This window comes from Stomoxys calcitrans, chromosome 1 (assembly GCF_963082655.1).
Source record: "Stomoxys calcitrans chromosome 1, idStoCalc2.1, whole genome shotgun sequence".
Taxonomy (NCBI): Eukaryota; Metazoa; Arthropoda; class Insecta; order Diptera; family Muscidae; genus Stomoxys; species Stomoxys calcitrans.
This window is the reverse complement of record NC_081552.1, coordinates 270,161,158-270,183,471: the sequence shown is the minus strand read 5'-3', so window position 1 is coordinate 270,183,471 and position 22,314 is coordinate 270,161,158. Positions and strand designations below refer to the sequence as shown.

Here is a 22,314-nt window from a genome sequence, read left to right as displayed (position 1 = left end):
GGGAACCAATCAGAACAACACCTATGGATGCGAGAGGGGGAACGGGGAGCGTCTCGTGAGCCAAGAGTTGAGTGGGTTGATGTGAAGTCTGCAATACTTCACGTCTCGAGGAGAGTTATTGGAGGTTGTGTTCCAGGTAGAGGAGTGGAAAGATAACCAAATAAAGTACACACAAGAATTAGGGTGGTTGGATAGCTTCGACTTTATTTCTTTGGAATGATCTTACCAGTTCGGCGGATGAAGTCAAAAAGAGGCAGAAGTCTTAAGACTACGCGCGGAAGTCATAATTTTGACATGGCTTATGTTGCGGCGAAATGGCATTGTTAAACTTTGACATAACTTGACGAAGTGATTAATATCTTTTTTAAGTAATTGGGGATTTCTAATATTTTCTATAGGAGTTCAATTAAGCGGGCAAATTGTAGGGTTTCTCAAGCATTTCGCGTGAACAGCTTCTAAATTTGTATTCTTATCCAATTTAGACAATGAATTCGGAATAACTTAGTGAATTAGTTTGTAACACCCAAAAGGAAGGGAGATCGACCCATTGGTAAGTATACCGATCGACTCAGAATCACTTTTAGATTCGATTTAGCTATGTCCGTCTGGCCATGTTAATTTGTGTACAAAGTACAGGTCGCAGTTTTCATTCGATCGTCTTGAAATTTGGTACAGACATGTTTTACGGCCTAGAGACGTAGCCTATTGAAATTGGAAAAAATCGGTTCAGATTTGGATATAGCTGCCATATATATGTTCCTCCAATTTGCAGTAATAATGCAATAAAATGGTAAAAATGTTAACCGATTCTCTTGAAATTTAGCACGAATTATTTTCTCTTGGCTCTCGACATTACTGGCGAATTTCATGAAAATCGGTTCGGATTTAGATTAAGCTCTAATTTGTATATATTGGCCGATTTGAACTTTTAGAGTCACAGCAAGCGCATTTATTGACCAATCATGACAAAATTTTGCACAACGACTACTACTACAATATCTGAGAAGTTCGCTCGTATTCGGTTCAGATTTAGATACAGCTCCCATATATATGTTCGTCAGATTTTGGGTAATTTGCATCAATGTTGTCATTTGTCAACCGTAGTTATTGCAGTTTGAACATATTTGCTCAAAATTTGATACGGATTGTTTAATAACCCATCTAAAAACATCCGCCGAGGTCCATCAAAATTGGTTCAGAATTGGATATAGCTCCCACATTGTACTTATAGGTGGGGTGTAGGGTATTATACAGTGGGCACCGCCCGATTTTTGCCCTTCCTTACTGGTTATATTTTAGAAATGCGTTATTACGAGTTATTCCTGAAAATCAAGTAAGTTAAAGCGTTTCAACGCATTCATGCGAATAATTCTACGCGTACCATTAGTTCAAGATGCTAAGCAGTGTTTATATAAAAATTAAATGCTCTTAAGATTTATTTCTTAAGCGATATCGTCCACCCATTCGAGAGGCAGCATCTAACATTGCAGCGAAGACATGATAAAAATTCTTTCATCTGATAAAGTCTCTCGTCAACGCTCTTAACCTGAGTAAAAACGAAAATTGCGAGAAGAGATTTATGTGGCTGTCTCTGTTTTGACTCTAAGGTTTTTTAATTTGTTTTTCTTGACGTTGTTTTTGCCAAGGAATTCTCAATTTGGCGGGCTGAGTGAGCAAGCGATCAACAAGTTTAGTCGCAACGTAAACGTCGACCGGAGTGGTTCATTCGAAATAAAGCGAACGGAGAATCAGCAATTCGCGCGGGGACCGTATCGAATGAAGGTGGTGCGCGCGTCATTCGTCATTGGCAATAATTTTGTGAATCATTGTTAAAATACGAGAAAAAACGAAAAGAAACACAAAAAAAGTGATTTGAAATTAAACAACAAATCAACGCACAAAATAAATTCAATAATAATGGTGTTGGTCGTTAAATTCAAAAACCTCTTCGAGATGATTTTTATAATTCTGTTGATGAGTGTAACCCAGTGCCACATGCAAGAAGCAGCACATCCAACTTTAGCACCGGCTACTTCATCACCCTCTCAGACAAATTGGCAGCAGCGAGCTCCAACACGCAACAATGTTCAACGTTGGAGAGCGGTGGGTTTATTTGGTAGAAAACATTAACAAGATTAAAAAAAAAAATATATACGGGAAGTTCAACAAAGCCGCCAAGTATATTAAACTACAAAATCATTTATTAGAAACATTCGTTTAAACCGATTATAGATATGCATATATATCTTAAATATTGGAGATGGCTAATGGACCATAATGGTGCAATTATGGGTGTAGCTCATAAACTAATTAACTAGCTTGGCTTCTGAAGCCCCAGTTGTAGGTGTGCCAGTTCTATCCAATTGGACCAAATTTTGTGTATTCGCGGTTCTGTTCTGCCAAATTCCGTAGACACAGTTGAAGTATTTAAATAAAACGTTGCGGACAAATTTTTAGAAGATCGGCAATTAAATAAGCTTGTAAGGGCTCCAGAAGTGACCATCGGCGATAAGTATAATTGGGAGCTACGTATATATATTAAAATTTGAACTGATTTTTATGAAATTCATCGGTATTTTAGGGAATTATCAGAGAATTCTTTGGGCAATATTTCGTGACCAGAATATTGTAATATTAATCCAAATCGGACGGAGTAATATCTATATCAAAGTTAAATCTAAATCCGGAGCGATTTCTTCCAATTTTAATAGGTTTCGTCTCTAGCAAAAAAAGTCTGTACTAATTTTCGAATGGATATTGCGTTATGTACTTTGATTACAATTCAGATCGAATCAGAATAATTCTTAGTTGATCGGTATAGTTATCAATGGGTCTAACTCCCTTCCTTCTAAATGTTCCAAACAAATGCACTACCCTGTTTCATAGTAATGGTGCGGAGTATAAAAAGAAATTAAGTTGTTCACCATTTTCATACCTTACACCACTACTGTGGCACAGGATGGATTTATAATATGGTGCATTTGTTTGGAACAAAAAGACCCATTATTGCTAAGTATAAAGATTAACTAGAACTACTTGCTGATTCTAATTAGCCATGCCCATCTGGCTGTCCATGTATTCTTGTGATCGATATACAGCACACACTTGATGATCAATCGTCTTCAAATTTAGCATCTTTCACTTTTTTGGCTAAATGTAATTTGGTAGTAACATCCACAATTTCGCTTCGATCTTTTAAAAATATTGCATGTAAAATATTTAAGTCTTAATATAAGGGCAAACTTTTATTGGAATTGGATCAGATATATTTAGCTCCCATATAAAGGGTGATTTTTAACTATTATCTTTTTGGCAACACTGATTAAAACAGCTCACTCACGTGTCGTGGTTTGTTTCATTGTCCAACATCTTCAGTTTGGTCTATAATTTAACCATGAATCGTCTTACAAACGAACAATGCTTGCAAATTATTGAATTTTATTATCAAAAAAATGCGTGCTCTGTTAAGAAAGTTCATTGCGCGCTTCTTCCATTTTATGGACGAAGCTCATCTTAGGCTCAATGGGTACGCAAATAAACAGAATTGTCGATTTTGGAGTGAAGATCAGCCAGCAGCATTGCAAGAGCTACCAATGCATCCAGAAAAAGTCACAGATGGCCTGGTGGCATCATTGGACCGTACTTCTTTAAAGATAATCGTAACGTAACTGCGAATGGCGAGCGCTATCGTGAGATGATATCCAACTTTTTTGAGGCGAGTTCGGTGAACATTTTATTTCACGTTCGGGACTGGTCATTTGGCCGCCTAGATCGTGCTATTTAACACCTTTGGTGGGGCTATATTAACGCTCCTGTCTATACAGACAAGACGCATTGGAAGACAATTTTGAAGCATTTATACGTGAGATACCGGCCGAAACGTGAGGTTCCGGGCGAAGAGTATGCCAAAAATGGACTAAGCGGATGGGCCATTTGCATGAAATAATCTTCAAACATTAAATTATATGGACCGTACTATCGATTTAACTTTTTCTGAATTTTGTGTGTGTGTGTGTGTTTTTTTTTGGAAAACTTTCCTATAGCTCTTAAAAAATCATCCTTTATATATATTGTCCTATATGCGCTTCTAAAGCCTAAAGTTGGCGAAATTTTGCTCCGATATTTAAAAATTTTTTTCGCACGAGATATTCTTTAGTAAAATGTTGGGATTGGCGTGCGGGGGTCGTGGGTTCGATTGCCACAAGAGGCCTTGGCCTGTTGCTACTGTGGTATTACAATGGACTTAAAGTAGTTTAAGTGAGTCGGCATAGGACTACCACTCGAACTTAACCCAGATAAAACTCCCATGCATATCGTAAATTTGATATGCTAGCGAATTCTGTTAAGATTAGGTAGGTGGGTAGAGTCTTATATTGACGGCCCTACTCGACTTTTGTCTTTTTTTGCTTGTTAAATTATCAATTAAACATTTTAAAGCCAAGTGGAAAAAATAAGACAAAATTGAGAAATCTCTTTAGGATAGACCCCATGACCTACATTATCATTTCAAACGCTCATTATATCGCCATTTATTTATAATTCAATTAAATTGATGCGGGGAAACCCAAGACAGAGACTGAGCATTGATGCATCGTAGCTTTTAATGAGTAAACAAACAACGAGTCAATAAAATATGCAACACCAGTTCAATGGACTTTAAAGTGACCACAGATTTATGTGAATACAACAATTATCCCAGTTTTACAACTCAAAAGCGTGTAAAGACAAAACCCCTATCCATATGCATGCATACAAACAAAAGTACAAACAAATTATTGTGATTTTTTTAACCAAAAGTGAGATGTCAGATGAGAGAGGATTCTATCGTTTCGGCCAACCTGCTACAACAAGTTGACTGAATTTAAGTATTTTTTTGCTTTTTCTTTACTCATCACATTCTTGACGAGTTTAGGCTTAAATTCCCCGTTTTATTTGGAGCCGGTTTGTTTGCTTTTCTGATCAACCAGCATTTGAGTTGAACTTTGAAAGGTAGAATACAGAAAGATGGAAACAAAATGTAAATAAACCAGCGAGAGACACGCATGCGTGTAGTAAATCAGCAAAGAATTTGAATAGGCGTGAAAACCGCCTCAGATTATGTGATCTTGAAAAGAGTCAACAGCAACATTGAGACTCGTACATGCTTTACGGCTTTGAAGATAACATCATTTGTCATGCTCAAATTGTGTTTTCCCAAAAGAAAAAACTCCAAACTGGTGCTTAAATGGTCTCAATTCTTTTAGAATCAATCATCAGCCCCTGTTGCAGCTTCTTCGCCTCATTGTGATTATAAGGAGCTTTTGACTAATTTACATGATCGCGTCAGCCTTATGGTGTCTGTGGATGAGGATCTGCGCAAGCGCTTGGAAAACATTGAAAATAAGTGAGTCATCTTTATTATCTCCATGTTTTGTTTTATGTTGTGAATTTAAATATGTAAATATAAGTGATGGGGCGGCGCTCAGAGAAGTTTAAGGAAGTTTAAGTTGACAAGTTTAAATGCTTTTTGAACAAAATGGGCGTTCCGCATTGTCAACATTCATAGTTTACTAGGTCTTTAAGATAAGTATGGGTAATGACATTAAAACTGTTATTAAATTACAATTATCAATTCGTCATGGGTTGCGAAATGTATACCCCCTATACAAACGCTGTGTTTGAGTTTTGAGCAATACCAAAAGTGGAGAAAAGCTTAACCCATTGTTTGTGTCTTTCAATAATTACCAGATTTGATTTAGCCATTACTCTATCTGTCTATCTCTCCATGTGCGTTGTTATGCCAAAAAAAATTAAACATAGGTAACAACTTTTACTTTGAAATCCTATATTTTTTAAATTATATATTTTTAAGTGAGTAGTCAAATGGTAGTTAACTTTCTCTCTTTTGTTCATCTATTTTAGAAATTTAAACCAAAAACTGTATTAAAAATTTTTATTTGAAAAAACGAAACTAATCCATCATTGATATATTTTATATTATACTAGCCCGCTCTGCTGCGCCTTATTTAACTCTCTAATATCTTTTTAGGGTTGGGACACTTCGCCCTGAATGCGGATATCGAATTCGTGCCATTGTAGCCTATGACGCTAAACGCGTTCGAATTCTGGCGAGACCATCGGACAAAGCGGTGTATATCCCCTCTTAATGTTGGCGACATTTGCGAGGTACAATGTCATGCATGGTCATTTGAAACATTTTCCCCAAAAAGGTGGTCGCACTGCGGGACGCCGTTCGGACTCGGCTATAAAAATAGGTCGCTTATCATTGAGTTTAGACTTAAATCGAAAAGCACTCATTGATGTGTGAGAATTTGTCCCTTCTCGGTTCCTGGTGGTAATGTTCTTTCTTAGGGTAATGTTCTCATTAGAGTAGGGATGGCACCTCAGACATTTCGACTCAAATATGGATATCAAATTCGTGATGCACTTTTAAATACCTTTAATTTGAGTCCCATATTGCCATGGCCGGTAAACTTTAACCGTTTGGAGGATGTTTTAGGGCTGGGGCGGCCACCGGCACTTTGCACTGAAAATAGATATCAAATTCGTTCTTTATTCCCAACGGAAATGAAGTTTAGTTTAGGGGGTGCTTTAGGGCGTACCCCCCCCCCCCCCAAAACACTTGGCTCCAAATTTTTTTTCTACTCCCAAATACCTTTCATTTGAGTCCCATACTGTCATAATGGGTTAAATAACCCATTTGTCGTATCTTTAGGAGGGAAAGCGCCACCTAGACTTGAATGCACATTTTAATGTCATATTTGTAATCTACTCCCTAATACCTTTCATTTGAGTCCCATATAGCCATGGTCGGCTAATATGCCCATTTGGGGGTATTTGGGGGTGGGCGACCTCCCATTAATTGGACCTAATGTTTTGTGCTATATGTGTAATCTACTGCTTAATACTTTTAATTTGAGTCCCATATTGACATGAACGTCCAATATGTCTGTTTGCGTTGCAAACGGAATGACAAAATGAATATACCCTCATGCAATGGTGGTGGATTTATCGAATTAAGTTTCAACGAATAACATTTGTTCGAATGTTTCTATATGATTTAAAATGTACAGATTTTTCTTTTCTAAACATACTTTTATTAAGTCCATTGCTAGCATACATTGCTACTTCATATTTTGATTTCGAAATATGAAATCCACACTTTGTTCTTTGTGCTCAAACCTGATATCGTCCGTTTTAAACTACATTTTTGCATTGCTGTTGTTCTATGATATTTTCCGAATTTTAGGTTTGTGGCCCATATAGAATCCGATAGTAACCACCATTTCAATAAAAGTGAGAGAATGGTATGGTGTCAATTTATATTTCGCATCTATTAGGGAGCTGGTTGATGGTGGTTTTAAAAAAATTCTAGCTATTGTTATTTCATTTTTAACTGCTAACTATTTGCGACGAACAACATTTAATTTTATTGATATCTACATTAATCTACATTAAAAACAAAAACAGAAATGAAATCCGAAACATGTTTAATTTGGACATACTTAGAATATCAAATAGTTCACTCACAAGTTTGAATTTAAATAAATGCAGGAAATACGGGTATCAACTTAACCAAACAGTAATGTTTATGGAACAACATAGAGTATATTTCATAAAAAGACGAGAAACTACCGACTACACTCGGGCATAATGAATAAGGTGGAAAATAGTTTGAAAGGAGTTAGCGCGAAAACAGTTATTTAGGAAGCATGTTGTTCTTTTTTAGGTTTTCAAAAAAAACAAAAAATTATCCAAAAGTAGGTCGAATATAAAAATAAATCCGATTGTAGGAAATTATATTCTGGGATCGCCATATAAGTGAGAACTAATTTCCAGAAATTTTACAAGAATACTTGGATGTGTAAAAAACTTTTTTTGGGACAAACATATAAAACATAACATTACAGCAAATCTGTCAGACCTTACACCTTACAGGTAAATGTGCATACTAAGGGGATTTCAGTCAATATCGGGCAATAATTATTGTAAATAGTAAGTTAACGCAAGGATGTCATAACGAGCAGTTAATAAGATGTGCAGTATGCAAATATACAGTACTGGTATTGTACACATATACACATTTGAATTTTTTTTATTACATTCAGTATTATAGGGAAGATAGACAATTATTTTATTTTTGGAAAACGTATGCATATGTTCATCATATAACATTTGTTTATATATTCTAATGGATTTTTCATGTTGGAGCCAATATTACCGCAGTTGAAATAATAGCAACACATGACATTTCTATTTCAAAATCCGTTATTTTTATCCAATAAATAGACTAGTTGAAAAAGTTTTTAAAACACAATTAAGTTAAAATTTTCACCATTTTACATTTCATTGAGGCAAGGAAAGCATTCCACGGATGAAAACCCAAAATTTGATCAAAACGCTGGTATCTGATTGAAAAGCGAAATCGGGTAATAAATAAAGCTTTCATGGGATTCAGATCCTTTATCGGGAGAAATTGATATTCCGATGTGTTGCAAACGGAATGACTAAATGAATATACCCCCTATCCTACGGAGATGGGTGTAAAAAAGTAAAATGTCGTTAGCGGACAATCCAAAAAGTGTCATTAGTGGCCAGAAAAGTCACATCATTTCAACTCCAATGAAAATTTGTGAACAGAAATTAAGTAATGAGAGTATTCAAGAGATCCAACATATAAATGAAAGCCTTTGAAATGTAATATAGGGTATCTGGACTCTCTTTTTCCTAAGAAAGATGCCAAAATCCTCTTAATTTAATTGAAAACGTTGCTTTTCTGTCATTACATACAAGGGACACGTCACCAAATATCAAAAATTTTCCATTGTTCCACACTCTAATTAAATCCCCCAATTGGTTCCTATTTCTATTGTATCAATATAATTTCTGGCCAATTCGTTATATGAGGTGCTGTTATTTTGACTGCTTGGTTTTTAAGTTTTTTTTTTGCAAAAAGCTAATAAATATAATTAATTTATGTTGTCAAAATCCACTGATTTGCAATCCTTAAACTTAAAGGAATTCGTTGAAACACAAACAATTTTAAGTGTTTGGATAAAACCTCCAATTTATATTAGTGCTATTATTTTGACCACAGCTGTGCACGAGGGACCGATCAACTATACGATTTGAACTTAAACATACAATATATGTTGATGTAAATGAGAAACAAGCTGAATAAATCTTATGGCTGCTAGGTTCGAACTGGAGGAGAGGAAACGTTTCGTGAACCTATGGTTGGGTCGAAGTCTATATGACTGCCCGTATTCAGGAGCGTAGATGGGGGTGATTCTCAAGTAAAATGAAAAACCAAGTAAAATAAACAGGGACTACCTATGACTACTCTTTTAAGGAACAGGGGCAAACTTCTCACGTATCAAATCCGATTTATGCTTAGGCTTAACCCATTAACCAACCAATAAGTGATTTTGAAAAATATTTTTTTAATACAAGCGCAAACTTTATTTATTTGCAGAGAGTCCTTTAAAAGGAGGAAATGTAGGGAGTGTGCCTAGTATATGCTATTTCATTTCTAAAAATTTTTATCATAATTTGAACTCGCATATTGTTAGGATATGTTTCCACCTACTGTAAAAGCAAAAATATTTATTCCCTTCATTTACCTGCCACGCCTTTCTTAGACGTTTTTCAATGTTTCCCAATTTTGTTAGTAAACAAAAACTGAACGTGGCGTAAAAAATAAAAAATAAAAACGTTCGATAAAAGGGACCCTAGGCACTAGTGGGTTAATGATAAGGGATCTCATTTTTATAGCCGAGTCCGAACGGAGTGCCGCAGTGCGATATCTCTTTGGGGGAAAGTTCGTACACGGCTTCTATGCATGGAGGGGATAACTACCACTGAAACTTTTTCTCATATTCTCGCCATGATTCGAGTCCAGGCTTACCTCTGCTCCAAGATGGCCTCCAACTTTAACCACTTTTCTAATACTGTCGCCAATATTCGAGCAAATATTCGTAGTAAAGATAGCGATTAACTATTCAAAATCTTGCATTTGTCCAATCTAACATTTCCTAGTGAGTACGCAGTTTAGGGTTATCTCAAGCATGACAAACAGTCTCCATTGTCCGTCCATGAGGTTTGTCATTCAAACATTTTTGGCAATATTTATACCCGAGTGTATGCAGAAGTGAACGTGTTGTCGTGTTGTGCTACTTAACATCTTCTTCACTGATTAATGATTCGAGGTAAACCCCATTCAGCCATCCATCAATGGGTTGGATGCATTGTGCGGTTAGCAGTTAGAGTCAACGCCATCACTTCATCGACGCCCTAACACGCTGCTGTAAAAGTCATTGGGGGGAATTAATTACGGATGAGCATTGTGTTTTTGCGAATATGTAGTACAAACACAACATGCTTGTTTTTCGTACAATAGCCCTGTGCAATTTTATTTTGCGCTTACCATCACAACTCCCCACATTTGAGTGACCTTTAGGTTAGTAGGAAAAGTGCAAACTGGATTTTTATGTTCAACTTGTTTAAAAGCCACACACAACATACACCTAAACAAAGATATCACAGATAGAGCTAGTTAAAATAAACAAAAAACATCCTCTTACGGCGATGTGATGATCCTACAAAGGACAAATAATTGTGGCATATTGCCGATATTTATTTTTCAATTAATCACAATTACTTCCCATTCACTACGGCGTGTATGAGCAAACACCATGTATAGCATGAACAGTGAATAGTACATGGAATTATAAAAAAATAATATAGGAATTAAAGGTAATTATTTGCGATTTGATATTAATGGGCTACACAAGCTGATATATGAAAGCAAACTTAGACATTGAATAATAATTGAACTAAAGACAGTATCAATACACAAATTTGATGAATCAAAGTCATTCATGTTTGGATATGTGGTTCGAATGCAAAATGCAAGTCATTTCATTCCCAGGGCGTCATTTTCGTAATAAAATCAATGAGGATCATGGTGAATGTTTTTTGAAGTTATCATACAAATAATCATTTCAAATGACTGGGAATCAAAAGAGTTCAAATGCCTGGCAGATCTGCAGCAACGATGGGCACATGTTTGTCATTAATTCCTGTTGGTGGCATGTGTATTTGAGAACCCACACACGATGTTTGCTTAGGCTTGTGGCTGTTGCATAAAAACGAAGTGCACCAAAGAGAGTGTCGTCGATCTACGGAAAACCATGTTTGTTAGTTTGCCAAAGGCCATTTTATTCATCCAAGCTCTTGAATATAAATTTACTAGCTGGACAGGGCCCGGTCCGCTGCGCCTTCTTTAACTCTCTAATATTTATTTAGGGTGGGGACACTTTGCCCTGAACGTGGATATCGTGCTACTGTAGCACTGCGGCACACCGTACGGACTCGGCTATAAGAAACGCCTCTTATCGTTTATAAACTCAACTTGAATCGGAAAGCACTCATTGATGTATGAAAAGTTTGCCCCTGCTCGGTTCCTGGGCAAATTTTTACTCTACTCCCAAATGACTTTTTTTGAGTCCCATATTACAGTATTGGTAAATATTTCGGGTTTTGGGAGTATTTCGGGGGTGGTCACTTGGCCATTAAAGTATATATAGGATTCGTGCTCTACTTTCAGAAGCATTTCGTATGAGTCCCATAATGGCATGATCGATAAATAAGTTGTGTTTGAAGGTGGGGTGGACCTCAGGGTCTTTGTCCCGAAAATGAATATAAATTACCCAAAATCAATAAATTTCCACCCCAAATAGCTTATATATAATAGGGAGGTATTTTATGAAGGGACGGCTCCCCAAACACATGGCTCTATATTGTCGTGGTTGGTCTATATATCCATTTGGCGGGTTTTGGGGCTGTCCCCGCGGCACCCGTCCCCAACAATAGAAACCATGTTTTTGTTTTGCTGATTGTTAGAGTGTAAAAATTTCAAACTAATCGCATTACCAATCTCCGAGATCTGGTATTTTTGAAATTTGGGTAATGAAAACTGCTTTATAGGGGAGACAATTCGACTCAAATATGGATATCAAATTCATGTCCACCCATATTGCGCACATCAGTTCTCTTTTGGTTTTGGGTGACGTTTTTGGTGTAAGGGGGAGGGTTAGCCACCATCCGATATCTAAAAATTATATAACCTATGTTTCCTTTTTTGATTCTACGGAACAAACAAACGGAGTATCATATAGTCATGATGGGTCATATGCCCATTTGGGGAGTTTTTGGGGGGTGGGGTAGGGTGGAGTGATTTTGTGATTTTGCCAGATTCATAATCTACTCCAGAAAACCTTTTATTTAAGCCCCATATTGATATTGATGACCAATTTTTCTGTTTTTAGACATTTTGGGGTTAGGGCTACTTTTTGGGTACTTGAAGAGTATTTTACTCTTCAATGCCTTTCATTTGATATCCATATTGTCTGTATCGGTCCACTTGTAATTTTGGGTGGTATTTTTGGGGTAACGGGGAGGGTTCGCCCCCTTCATATATCCACAAATTATAAAGCATATTTCTTCTTCCTGACCATATTCGTAATCTACTCCCAAATACCTTTCATTTGAGTCCCTTATTGTCATGATCGTCAAATAAACCTATTTTAAGGAGTTTTGGGGCTGGGACGGCCCCCCGGGTACTTGGACCCAACTTTTATTATGAACTTCGTACTCTACTCTTGAATACCTTTCATTTCAATCTCATATTGTCCCGATCGGTACCCTTTTATTTTTGTGTAGTAAGGGGGAGGGATATCAAAAAATTATATACCCTATGTTTCCTTCCAGACCAACCTACACAATCTATGAAAATTTCAAAGTAATCGGTTCAGCCGTTTTTGAGTCTATACGGAACAAACAAACAAACAAAAATTGAATTTTATATATAAGATAACAAAACCTTAAAAAATAAACAGTCTGAATGAACATCCAGCTTAAAATTATCAGGGCCTACCAATTCGGAATGGAAATCGGAGTAGTAACTTCTGTCGCACTCATCATAAAACGTTAATACATAAAAAACTCAAACCAATCGCCTCAAGAAAGAATACAAATCAAAATGGCAAATCTCTCAAAAATTAAATACTAAAAATCCAACTTAAACATCCCCAGGCATGTTCTGATAGTCCTCCTCTCCCTCTTGTCCTGATATTCCCCCTCTCCCTCTCTTTCCATGTCGTGTGATGAAACACCAAACCAGGCAGGAAAAGCATATGTAAGTGTGGGTCTGATTACCTGACGGTATATCAGAAACCCTTCGTCGGGAGGAAGACCGCCCCTCATGCCAAGGAGCCTATGGTAGCCAAAATAAACCGACTTGGCTTTGCGATGAACAAAATCGACATGACGATAGAAGTCGAAGCGCCCGTGGAAAATAACACCGAGATATCTGAACGACTCCTGTATTCGGATAAGCTGGCCCTCAATCCGAAGCCCCGGAAAATAGCGCCTAAAGTTTGGAAAGGCAATATTTTTGGACTTGCCGCTAAAAATTACTTCCACACACTTCTCCAAATTCAGCCTCAATTGAGACGCACTGTCATAGACGAAGATGTTGTACAACACCGGTCCTAGAAGAGAACCTTGCAGCAACGTGATGTTGCACAGACATCTTCTCGCCGACTTTAACCTTGAAATCATGTCCCCGGAGGAAGCTCGCTATCATCCTACGCGTTTGATGGTTCAAGCCAAAGGACTGAAGCTTTTAGAGAAGCCCCTTTGACGGTGTCAAGCGACTTGGAGAAATCCATACCAACCGCAATGGAACCCCACTTTTTCTCAACGCCGCCAAAGACATAGTCGGTGAAGGCCACAAGAGCATGCAAAGTTCCAAGACCAGATCGGATGCCGAATTGACATTCACGCAGGATAGCCCGATTTTCGAGAACGCCCTTGGTCTCCAGGGGACCAGGAAAGACTCGAACAACTTGCCAAAGGAAGAGAGAAGATAAATCTGCCTATAGCCCGCGCTGGAGAGTGGATCACACCAGGTTTCTTTATTGGTACCACCATGGCCTTTTTCCAAGCCGCCGGGAAGCAACCGAGATTAAGGCCCTGATTGAAGAGGAAAGCGAAAAAGGAATGAATCAACTCATCTATTCTCTTCAAAACAATGTTTGGGTTCCCGTCTATTCCACAGGACTTCTTTAAAGGCTTATGGACCAACATCTCTCGCGCCTGGTGCGGAGAAACAAACTCCCCAGAAAACGCCACCAGTGGTGATCCATCATCCACATCCTCTATCGCCCGTTCCACCATGGACCTGAACGAATCGTAGATCGAGTTCATTGCGTCATCCAGATGCTCAGCAAGACAATCGGCTTTACCTCTGTCAACAAGAACTAGGGATCCATCCGGCGCGCAAATGCCTCCAATACGCTCCCTGGCAGCAAGACCAGCACCCGAAATGGAACTTATCAGTTCCATTCGACCCTTTAATCGGTCCTTCTGGTGATGGTAGATGGCACCCTGAATGATCCTGTTTCCTGCCATGGCGTGTAAGGCCATGTAAGAGGGCAACGTGCCAAGGGCAGAGCATCTGGGAGTCACCTCGGAGTAGAGCCTGCGATCTAATCCAACCAATAGACATATTTGTTATATACAATATTCCTGGAGAAATATTTCTGTCAAGGTTGGGAATATCGGGCCGCAAACTGCCATGGCGCTCAGAATCGCCAGAAACATGCAGTATCCTACGTATTCGCTTCCGTTTCCGTATGAAACGGGTAATCTAAAATGGCAACGGGCCAAGGGCAGAGCATCGGGGAGCCACCTCAGACTCTACATTTGTACCTTAGCCAATATATTAAACCGAAAAAAATTAAAAAAAATATATAGATTTATTTTCTCTGTTATTCAAAGTATCAGTTCCAATCATTATGTTGTTTAAATTGTAGACATCTGTGCGATCATCATGTAAATGGTAGATTGCAAGCGTCTTATTAAAAAGTGCTAATCTGCAACCTTCTTCTTCTTCTTTTTTTGTCAGGGTTGTGCAGTTCGAATCAAGCAACTTGGCACGAATGGACTCATTGGCCTTGGCTCAGATGGACTTTGGCAAACACATGGATCTCATGGAACACATACAGCGGCTCACCCGCCATGGCGTCGATGAACTCTTAGGTGAATTCGGCGAATACATGAGGATACAAAATGACACGTACATAACCGATAACAGAAATCATTCCACAGACGCTAATGATGGTAAATATAGTTGGTGATGGCTAAAATGTAGATCTTTATGATTAGAGTAACACTCATTTGTAACAAACATTCATATCATGCATCCATATCAATGCAATACCTCCAAAGAAGATAAACTGTATCCCACTTTAAAGATGAACCAATTTGGTTGTGCAGAATACTAACGTATGATAGTAAAACAAATTGAAGCAATTTAAAAAAAAAAAATAATCCTATCGAAAAGAGTTAAAACTGCTTTTGTGTAACCATAAACTATTACCAACTTTAGTTATCTTATCTCAAAAATTTCCAACTCCTCATTACAACAGTTCGGACAAATATTTTAAGGAAAACACGCCAAACCGACTTCACGCCGCAGCCACAACAACAGCGCTCAGAGCCAGCACCAACAATTTCAGAATCGCAGAAATTGGATGCCTTGGCCACACTGCTGACATCCACCAGAGTGGCCATAAATGCTTTGCAATCCCAACTGCAGACGAATGTCACCAAATTGATGCAGCAAACCAGGTACGTAAATAAACATTGAGGTTCACACCACATCAAGTGAAGCCAAGTTTATAGATGATGACGCCAATTGCAAATATCTTAGAAACCTTCAATTCCAGCCATAGATGTGTTCAATCTTAATCATCGATATTAAAAACTGAGTTGAGTGTCGGCCTTGATTGACTGACGAACTGATTGACAAAGTCGAATAGCCTTAGAAATTTCCTATCCGCCGTGGTTGATACCCACCTTTGGTTATTGACTGCCGGCATGAGTTTAATTTATGCGAATATTTTGCAGCAAACGTTGAACGTTTTTGTTTTGTAAATGGGAAGGATGGCCGATAATAATATTCGTAGTCACACAACTGCTTTTGCAAATGGAATTTTATGCATAACAACAAAGTAAAAATGTAGAACTTTAATTACTGTGAAATAAGATGTGAAATAAGATGCCTTAAGTAAAGGGTGATTTTTTTGAGGTTAGGATTTTCATGCATTAGTATTTGACAGATCACGTGGGATTTCAGACATGGTGTCAAAGAGAAAGATGCTCAGTATGCTTTGACATTTCATCATGAATAGACTTACTAACGAGCAACGCTTGCAAATCATTGAATTTTATTACCAAAATCAGTGTTCGGTTCGAAATGTGTTCATTCACCGTAACGTTGCGTCCAACAGCATCTTTGAAAAAATACGGTCCAATGATTCCACCAGCGTACAAACCACACCAAACAGTGCATTTTTCGGGATGCATGGGCAGTTCTTGAACGGCTTCTGGTTGCTCTTCACTCCAAATGCGGCAATTTTGATTATTTACGTAGCCATTCAACCAGAAATGAGCCTCATCGCTGAACAAAATTTGTCAAAATTTGAACACATTTCGAACCGAACACTGATTTTGGTAATAAAATTCAATGATTTGCAAGCGTTGCTCGTTAGTAAGTCTATTCATGATGAAATGTCAAAGCATACTGAGCATCTTTCTCTTTGACACCATGTCTGAAATCCCACGTGATCTGTCAAATACTAATGCATGAAAATCCTAACCTCAAAAAATCACCCTTTACAACTCATTATTCAATTTTGTAGAACAAAATATTGGTTTTTTTGGCAGCCATATCCAAATATAGACCGATCTCAACCATAAACGACACGGATGTCGAAAAGCCTAACATAAGTCACTGTTTCAAATTTCAGCGAAATCGTATTATAAATGTGCTTTTATGGGGCCAAGACTTTAAATCGAGAGATCGGTCTATATGACAGCTAAATCCAAATCTGAACCGATCTGGGCCTAATTGAAGAAGGCTGTCGAAGGCCATAACATATCTCACTGTCCCACATTTCGGTGAAATCGTACAATAAATGCGCCTTTTATGGGTCCAAAACCTTAAATCGAGAGATCGGTCTATTTGGCAGCTGTATCCAAATCTGGACCGATTGGGGCTAAATTGACGAAGGATGTCAAAGGGCCTAACACAACTCACTGTCCCAAATTTCAGCAAAATCGGATAGTAAATGTGGCTTTTATTGGCTTAAGACCCTAAATCGACGAATCGGCGGATATAACCCATTAGCAATCCCCAACGACCTACAGCGACTAGCTTTACGCGTTCGACCGCCATTGTGATTTCGACAGACGGATGAACGGACATTGCTACTTCTACTCAGAATGCCGAAACTATCAAAAATATATATATACTTTATGGAGTCTTAAATCATGTTTTTACTAGAGCCCAATCCACCTGATTTGAGATAATCTCCAAAACCCATTTCCACTACGATTTATGCGGTTTTTATTTGTCAACAGTGAGGTTTTTGACAGCGTTTTTATTGTGATTAGCATTTTTATTGTGTTCAGCATATACATTGCGGTCTGCAAATAAGTTTGTGACACGATTTTATTAAATTGCTACTTCATTTTATAATTTCAATAAGAAATTGTCAGATGTTAAGAAAAAGTGGTGCCCAAAAATACCAATAATAACCGGTATGCATTGCAAACCTTCCAAATTCAAATGGAACACTTAAATTTGGAAAGAGATTTGCTGCAAATCTCCTCAAATAAGTAGATTTGTTCACATGTTACGGGAAACCTCGTTGCAAAACACGAGATTTCCGAAATCTCGTCGGAAATCTAGATTTGCTCCAAGTGGAATCTTGGTATTAAATCAATATTTCGAGGTGTTACAAACGGAATGACTAGATTAGTGTACCCCCCATCCTATGATGGTGGGTATAATTACTTCTCGAACTGAATTTCTCAAGAGGATAAATCGGAGAATCTCTCTATATGGAGTTATATGTAAGCATCGACCGCTTCGCACCATTTATGATTCCAACAGACCGGTCCAGATTTATATGAAAGTCTGACAAGTTTTAGACATAGGTTCTGTTTATTAAAAGCAGTAGGTATACTCGGTAGAGTAGGGTATTATATAGTAGTCTGCGCCCGACACCTGTAATACCATGCATGGCGAAGCAATTTAAGGTGGTCTCATTTGTACAACAGTCACAAATCATAGGGTGCAATCCGCCATCTATGATGACAAGATGGCTGATCGATGTTTTACCAACGCACACAATGAAATTTGTGCGCGTGGGTGTATACGTGTGCGTACATTAGCAGAGAATATGCGAAAAAGAAGATAACAACAAAGAGAATGCAAACAAAAATCTGACATCTTAATACCGTCAAACCTGGCCGGCTGTTCGTGTGAGACCACCTTTTTAAATCTGCCTTGATTTCCATGGTATGTATGTAATATGTCCGGTTTGTGACCACCCATTACATAGACTTAATTTTTTTAGCAAAATTCGCAATCTATAAATTCCTTATGGAGGAGTTTTGGGGTTGGGAGGGACCCCTGATTACTTGAACTAAATTTGTTACACCATATTCGAATTTTACTCTCCAATACCTTACATTTGATACCCATATTGTCCCGATCGGTCCACTTTTAACTTTGGGTGATGTTTTTGGGTAAAGGGGGAGGTTCTGCCTTTTCCGATATCAAAAAATTTAATAGCCTATTGTTTCTTCTAGACCAACCCATACAATCTGTGAAGATTTCAAGAAAATTTATTTTGAAGTAAAGAAAAATGTCAAATACGGTAATACAGAGTAGTTTGTGGAATTAAAATCACGTTTACCCTGGAACCCAAATCCACTTTGATTTGAGCAAATCTCCCATACCCGTTTACACTACTTTTTAAGTGATTTGGAGCTCGAATTTTCGCAATAAAAATGGTAGCAGCAATGTTTTTTTAACAGAATTTTTATTGTCTTCAGCATTTTTATTGGGGTATTTTATGGAAAATGACCGCTGAGGAAGATTTTTCTTCTGTAAAAATTATGCAAATTTTTCTGAAAAAAAATTTTTCGGGAACGGCGATTTGCCACGAAGAATAACATCTTTTTATATTTAAAAACGTAGCGAACGGAAATTTACCACATTCAACTGTAAAACAATATGGAAAAGGATTATATCTTCCTGCTTTTGGAGGTAAACCACTTTTCAAATCTATTGAGAGTGGCTAGAATATCAAAAAAATGATTATACGAAATAAACCCCAATGAAATGACCCCTAAGAAAAAGTGAAATAAACCCCACAAAATTCCATACATTTTTATGACTTATTGCACAAAATTTTTGGAAATAATTTCAACTTTTTTAATCTAAAATAAAAAAAAAAATGTAGAAGCGTTCGGCCGGGCCGAATCTTGGGAGTCCACCACCATGGATTCTGCTAAAAATTTATACAAAATTAATTAAATTGTAGGGCATACTTTAATTGGTACATAGACCAAACTGTTAAACCAGCAGAAATTAAAGCTTCTAGGAACCGAACAAGGATGATCGAGAGACCGGTTTACATGGGAGCTTAATTAGGTTATAGACTGGTTTTGGCCGTATTTGACACAGTTGTTGGAAATCGTAAAAAAATGTTCAAAATAATCAGACAAAAATTGCTGCTTGTAAGGACTCAAGAAATCAAATCGGGCGATCGGTTTAAATGGGAGCTATATCAGGTTATAGACCGATGTGGACCGTACTTAGCACAGTTGTTGGAAGTCATAATAGAACACAGCATGCAACATTTCAGCCAAATCGGACAAAAATTGCGACTTCCAGGGGCTCGAGAAGTCAAATCGGTTTATACTAAATCTGAGCCGATATGACCCATTTGCAATCTCCAGCGACCTACATCAATATTAAATATTAGTGCAAAATAAGCATATATATGATTAGTATACCACCACCATAGGATGGGTATAACAAGTTCAGTACCGTTGGGTAACCAAGAGGCGCCCTTGACGGATTTGATGCTTTTTTGCTTATTTCATTTTATTTTTAGACATTTTTATATTTCTTTTTTATGGATATACAATTCAGTATTTTTATGTATTTTTTTATAGAAAGACGCAAGAAAATATTTTAAAATTTATACGTACATATGTATTTTTTGTGCAAACAAGAAATGAATTTCTTTCAGAAGAAACAAGTAAAAGCCTGCTAAGTTCGGCTGGACCGAATCTTGGGAACCCATCACCATGAGTTCTGCTAAAATATGGGAGCTTTATCTAGTTATAGACCGATTTGAACCGTACTCGGCGCAGTTATTGGGAGTCATGACAGAACACCATGTACAAAATTTCAACCAAATCGGATATAAATCGCGGCTTTTAAGAGATCAATAATTCAAATCGGGAGATCGGTTTATATTGACCGATTTGAACCGTACTTGGCGCAGTTATTGGGAGTCATGACAGAACACCATGTACAAAATTTCAGCCACATCGGATGAAAATTGCGGCTTCCAGGGGCTCAAGAAGTCAAATCGGGAGATCCGTTTATATGGGAGCTATATCCAAATCTGAACCGATATGGCCCATTTGCAATTCCCAACAAACTCACTGCGCAAAATTTCAAGCGGCTAGCTTTACACCTTCGACCGCTATCGTGTTTTCGACATACAGACATGGCTAGATCGACTCAGAACGGCTAGACTATCAAGAATGTATACTTTATGTGGTTCTAGATCAATATTTCGAGATGTCACAAATGGAATGACTAGATAAGTGTACCCCCTTCACATGGTGGTGGGAATAAGAATATTGGCAAACATTCCAACAGTTATTCTTTCTATTTAAATGAACATGGGTAATAAATATGCTGTTAAAATTCGAGAAATCAAACCATTACGAGTTGGTCTCTTCCTCGTGAACTGCTTTTCAGCTTATTCTTCAAACAAAGATTCATAGTTGCTCAATGGGTATCTTTCTCCGGCAATGGAAACCATTACTCAACGATTATTTCTTTTGTTGCCTGTGCAATACAATGGTTACGAAATATATTTTTATATTTCCAATGTCAACATTAATGTATAATGTATATTTTATTCTGTTAATTGGACTATTACAGAATATTTTTAAATTATTTTAATCGTTGTATAGCAATCCATTAATCTATCATAATTGCCTCCACAGTAATCTGCAGAGGCGCTTCAACAATTTGTGGAGAAGACAACAGAATCAAGGTGGCTTTGTGAGTGCACCCAACTTCTATGCCACTGCCAATACTCCACAGCAGCTGACAACTAGCTGTGCTCAGGGCATTGCATCAACCAACGGGATATTGAAACTTCAGTTGACGCCCACCTCCGATCCTTTCTACGTCGCTTGTGAAGATCAATTGGCCGGTGGTGGCTGGACTCTTATTTTGAATCGCTTCAATGGCGACATCAACTTTCAACGTGGTTGGATGGAATACAAGCATGGCTTTGGCAATTTGGCTGGCGAGTTCTTTATTGGCCTGGATAAGTTGTATGCCTTGACAGCGTCTGCTGTTCACGAATTGCTGATCACCTTGGAGGATTTCGAAAACCGGCGAAAATATGCTCGCTACAATCTCTTTGCCATTGGCAATGAACAGGAATCGTATGAATTGAAGCTGCTGGGAACTTATGAAGGAGATGCGGGAGATTCCTTCTCTTACCATGCCGGCAGCAAATTCTCCACATTTGACAATGACAATGACGGATGTGTGGACTGCAATTGTGCCCAATCCCATAAAGGAGCCTGGTGGTACAACTGGTGCGATCAATCGTAAGTTTGTGAAAAATATTTTTTTTTGAAATTTTATGTATGTATGTATGTGTGTTTTCAGCAATTTGATGGGACCCTATTACGAGAAAGACTATGACAAAATCGAACAATACCGTGGAATTTACTGGCAAGACTGGCTGGGACCCAACTACTCCTTGAAGGCTGTCAAAATGATGATCCGTCCTTTGAATGTGGATTCGGATCGACGCTAAAACAGTTTTAGGGACGAAGGAAAAGTTCGTCAGATTACGAAATTATTCTGTGTTCAATTTTGTGTATTTTATTTTTGTATATTATTTATGTAACATAATCTCTGGTGCCACCCTCTAAGGATGTGGCACTACATTTAAGTCTGTGTTTAAAATCTAATAAATATGATCAAATGTATGTATTTATGTACATGTGTTGCCATATACTTTGTGTTTTGGTTGTTTCTTGAAAATCAGTTCGAAATGTCATAGAATAAACCAAGTGAAACAGAATGAGGTGGGCCAGGCTGAACTTTGGAAACCAACCACCATGGAT

At 37.8% G+C, this 22,314-nt stretch overlaps 1 protein-coding gene and 1 long non-coding RNA gene across 4 annotated transcripts; one reads left to right on the top strand and one right to left on the bottom strand.

Moving 5' to 3' along the window:
• Positions 1-1,684: 1,684 nt before the first annotated feature.
• LOC106095851 (angiopoietin-related protein 7) lies at positions 1,685-22,202 on the top strand. Of its 3 annotated transcripts, none has more exons than XM_013263257.2 (6): positions 1,685-2,103; positions 5,244-5,383; positions 14,972-15,105; positions 15,495-15,696; positions 21,172-21,789; positions 21,851-22,202. In XM_013263257.2, exons 1-6 carry the CDS (start codon positions 1,918-1,920, stop codon positions 21,999-22,001), a joined length of 1,431 nt encoding a protein of 476 aa, XP_013118711.2. In that variant the 5' UTR covers positions 1,685-1,917; the 3' UTR covers positions 22,002-22,202. The 3 variants fall into 3 exon arrangements, with proteins under 3 accessions (XP_013118711.2, XP_013118710.2, XP_059226880.1); XM_013263256.2 differs by having other exon boundaries at positions 14,972-15,186; XM_059370897.1 differs by lacking the exon at positions 5,244-5,383 and having other exon boundaries at positions 1,989-2,103; positions 14,972-15,186.
• LOC131998536 (uncharacterized) lies at positions 14,804-15,500 on the bottom strand. Its single transcript, XR_009398776.1, has 2 exons — positions 15,287-15,500; positions 14,804-15,219 (listed from the first exon to the last, which is right to left on the bottom strand). It is a non-coding gene; the product is annotated as an uncharacterized LOC131998536 (long non-coding RNA).
• Positions 22,203-22,314: the final 112 nt, after the last annotated feature.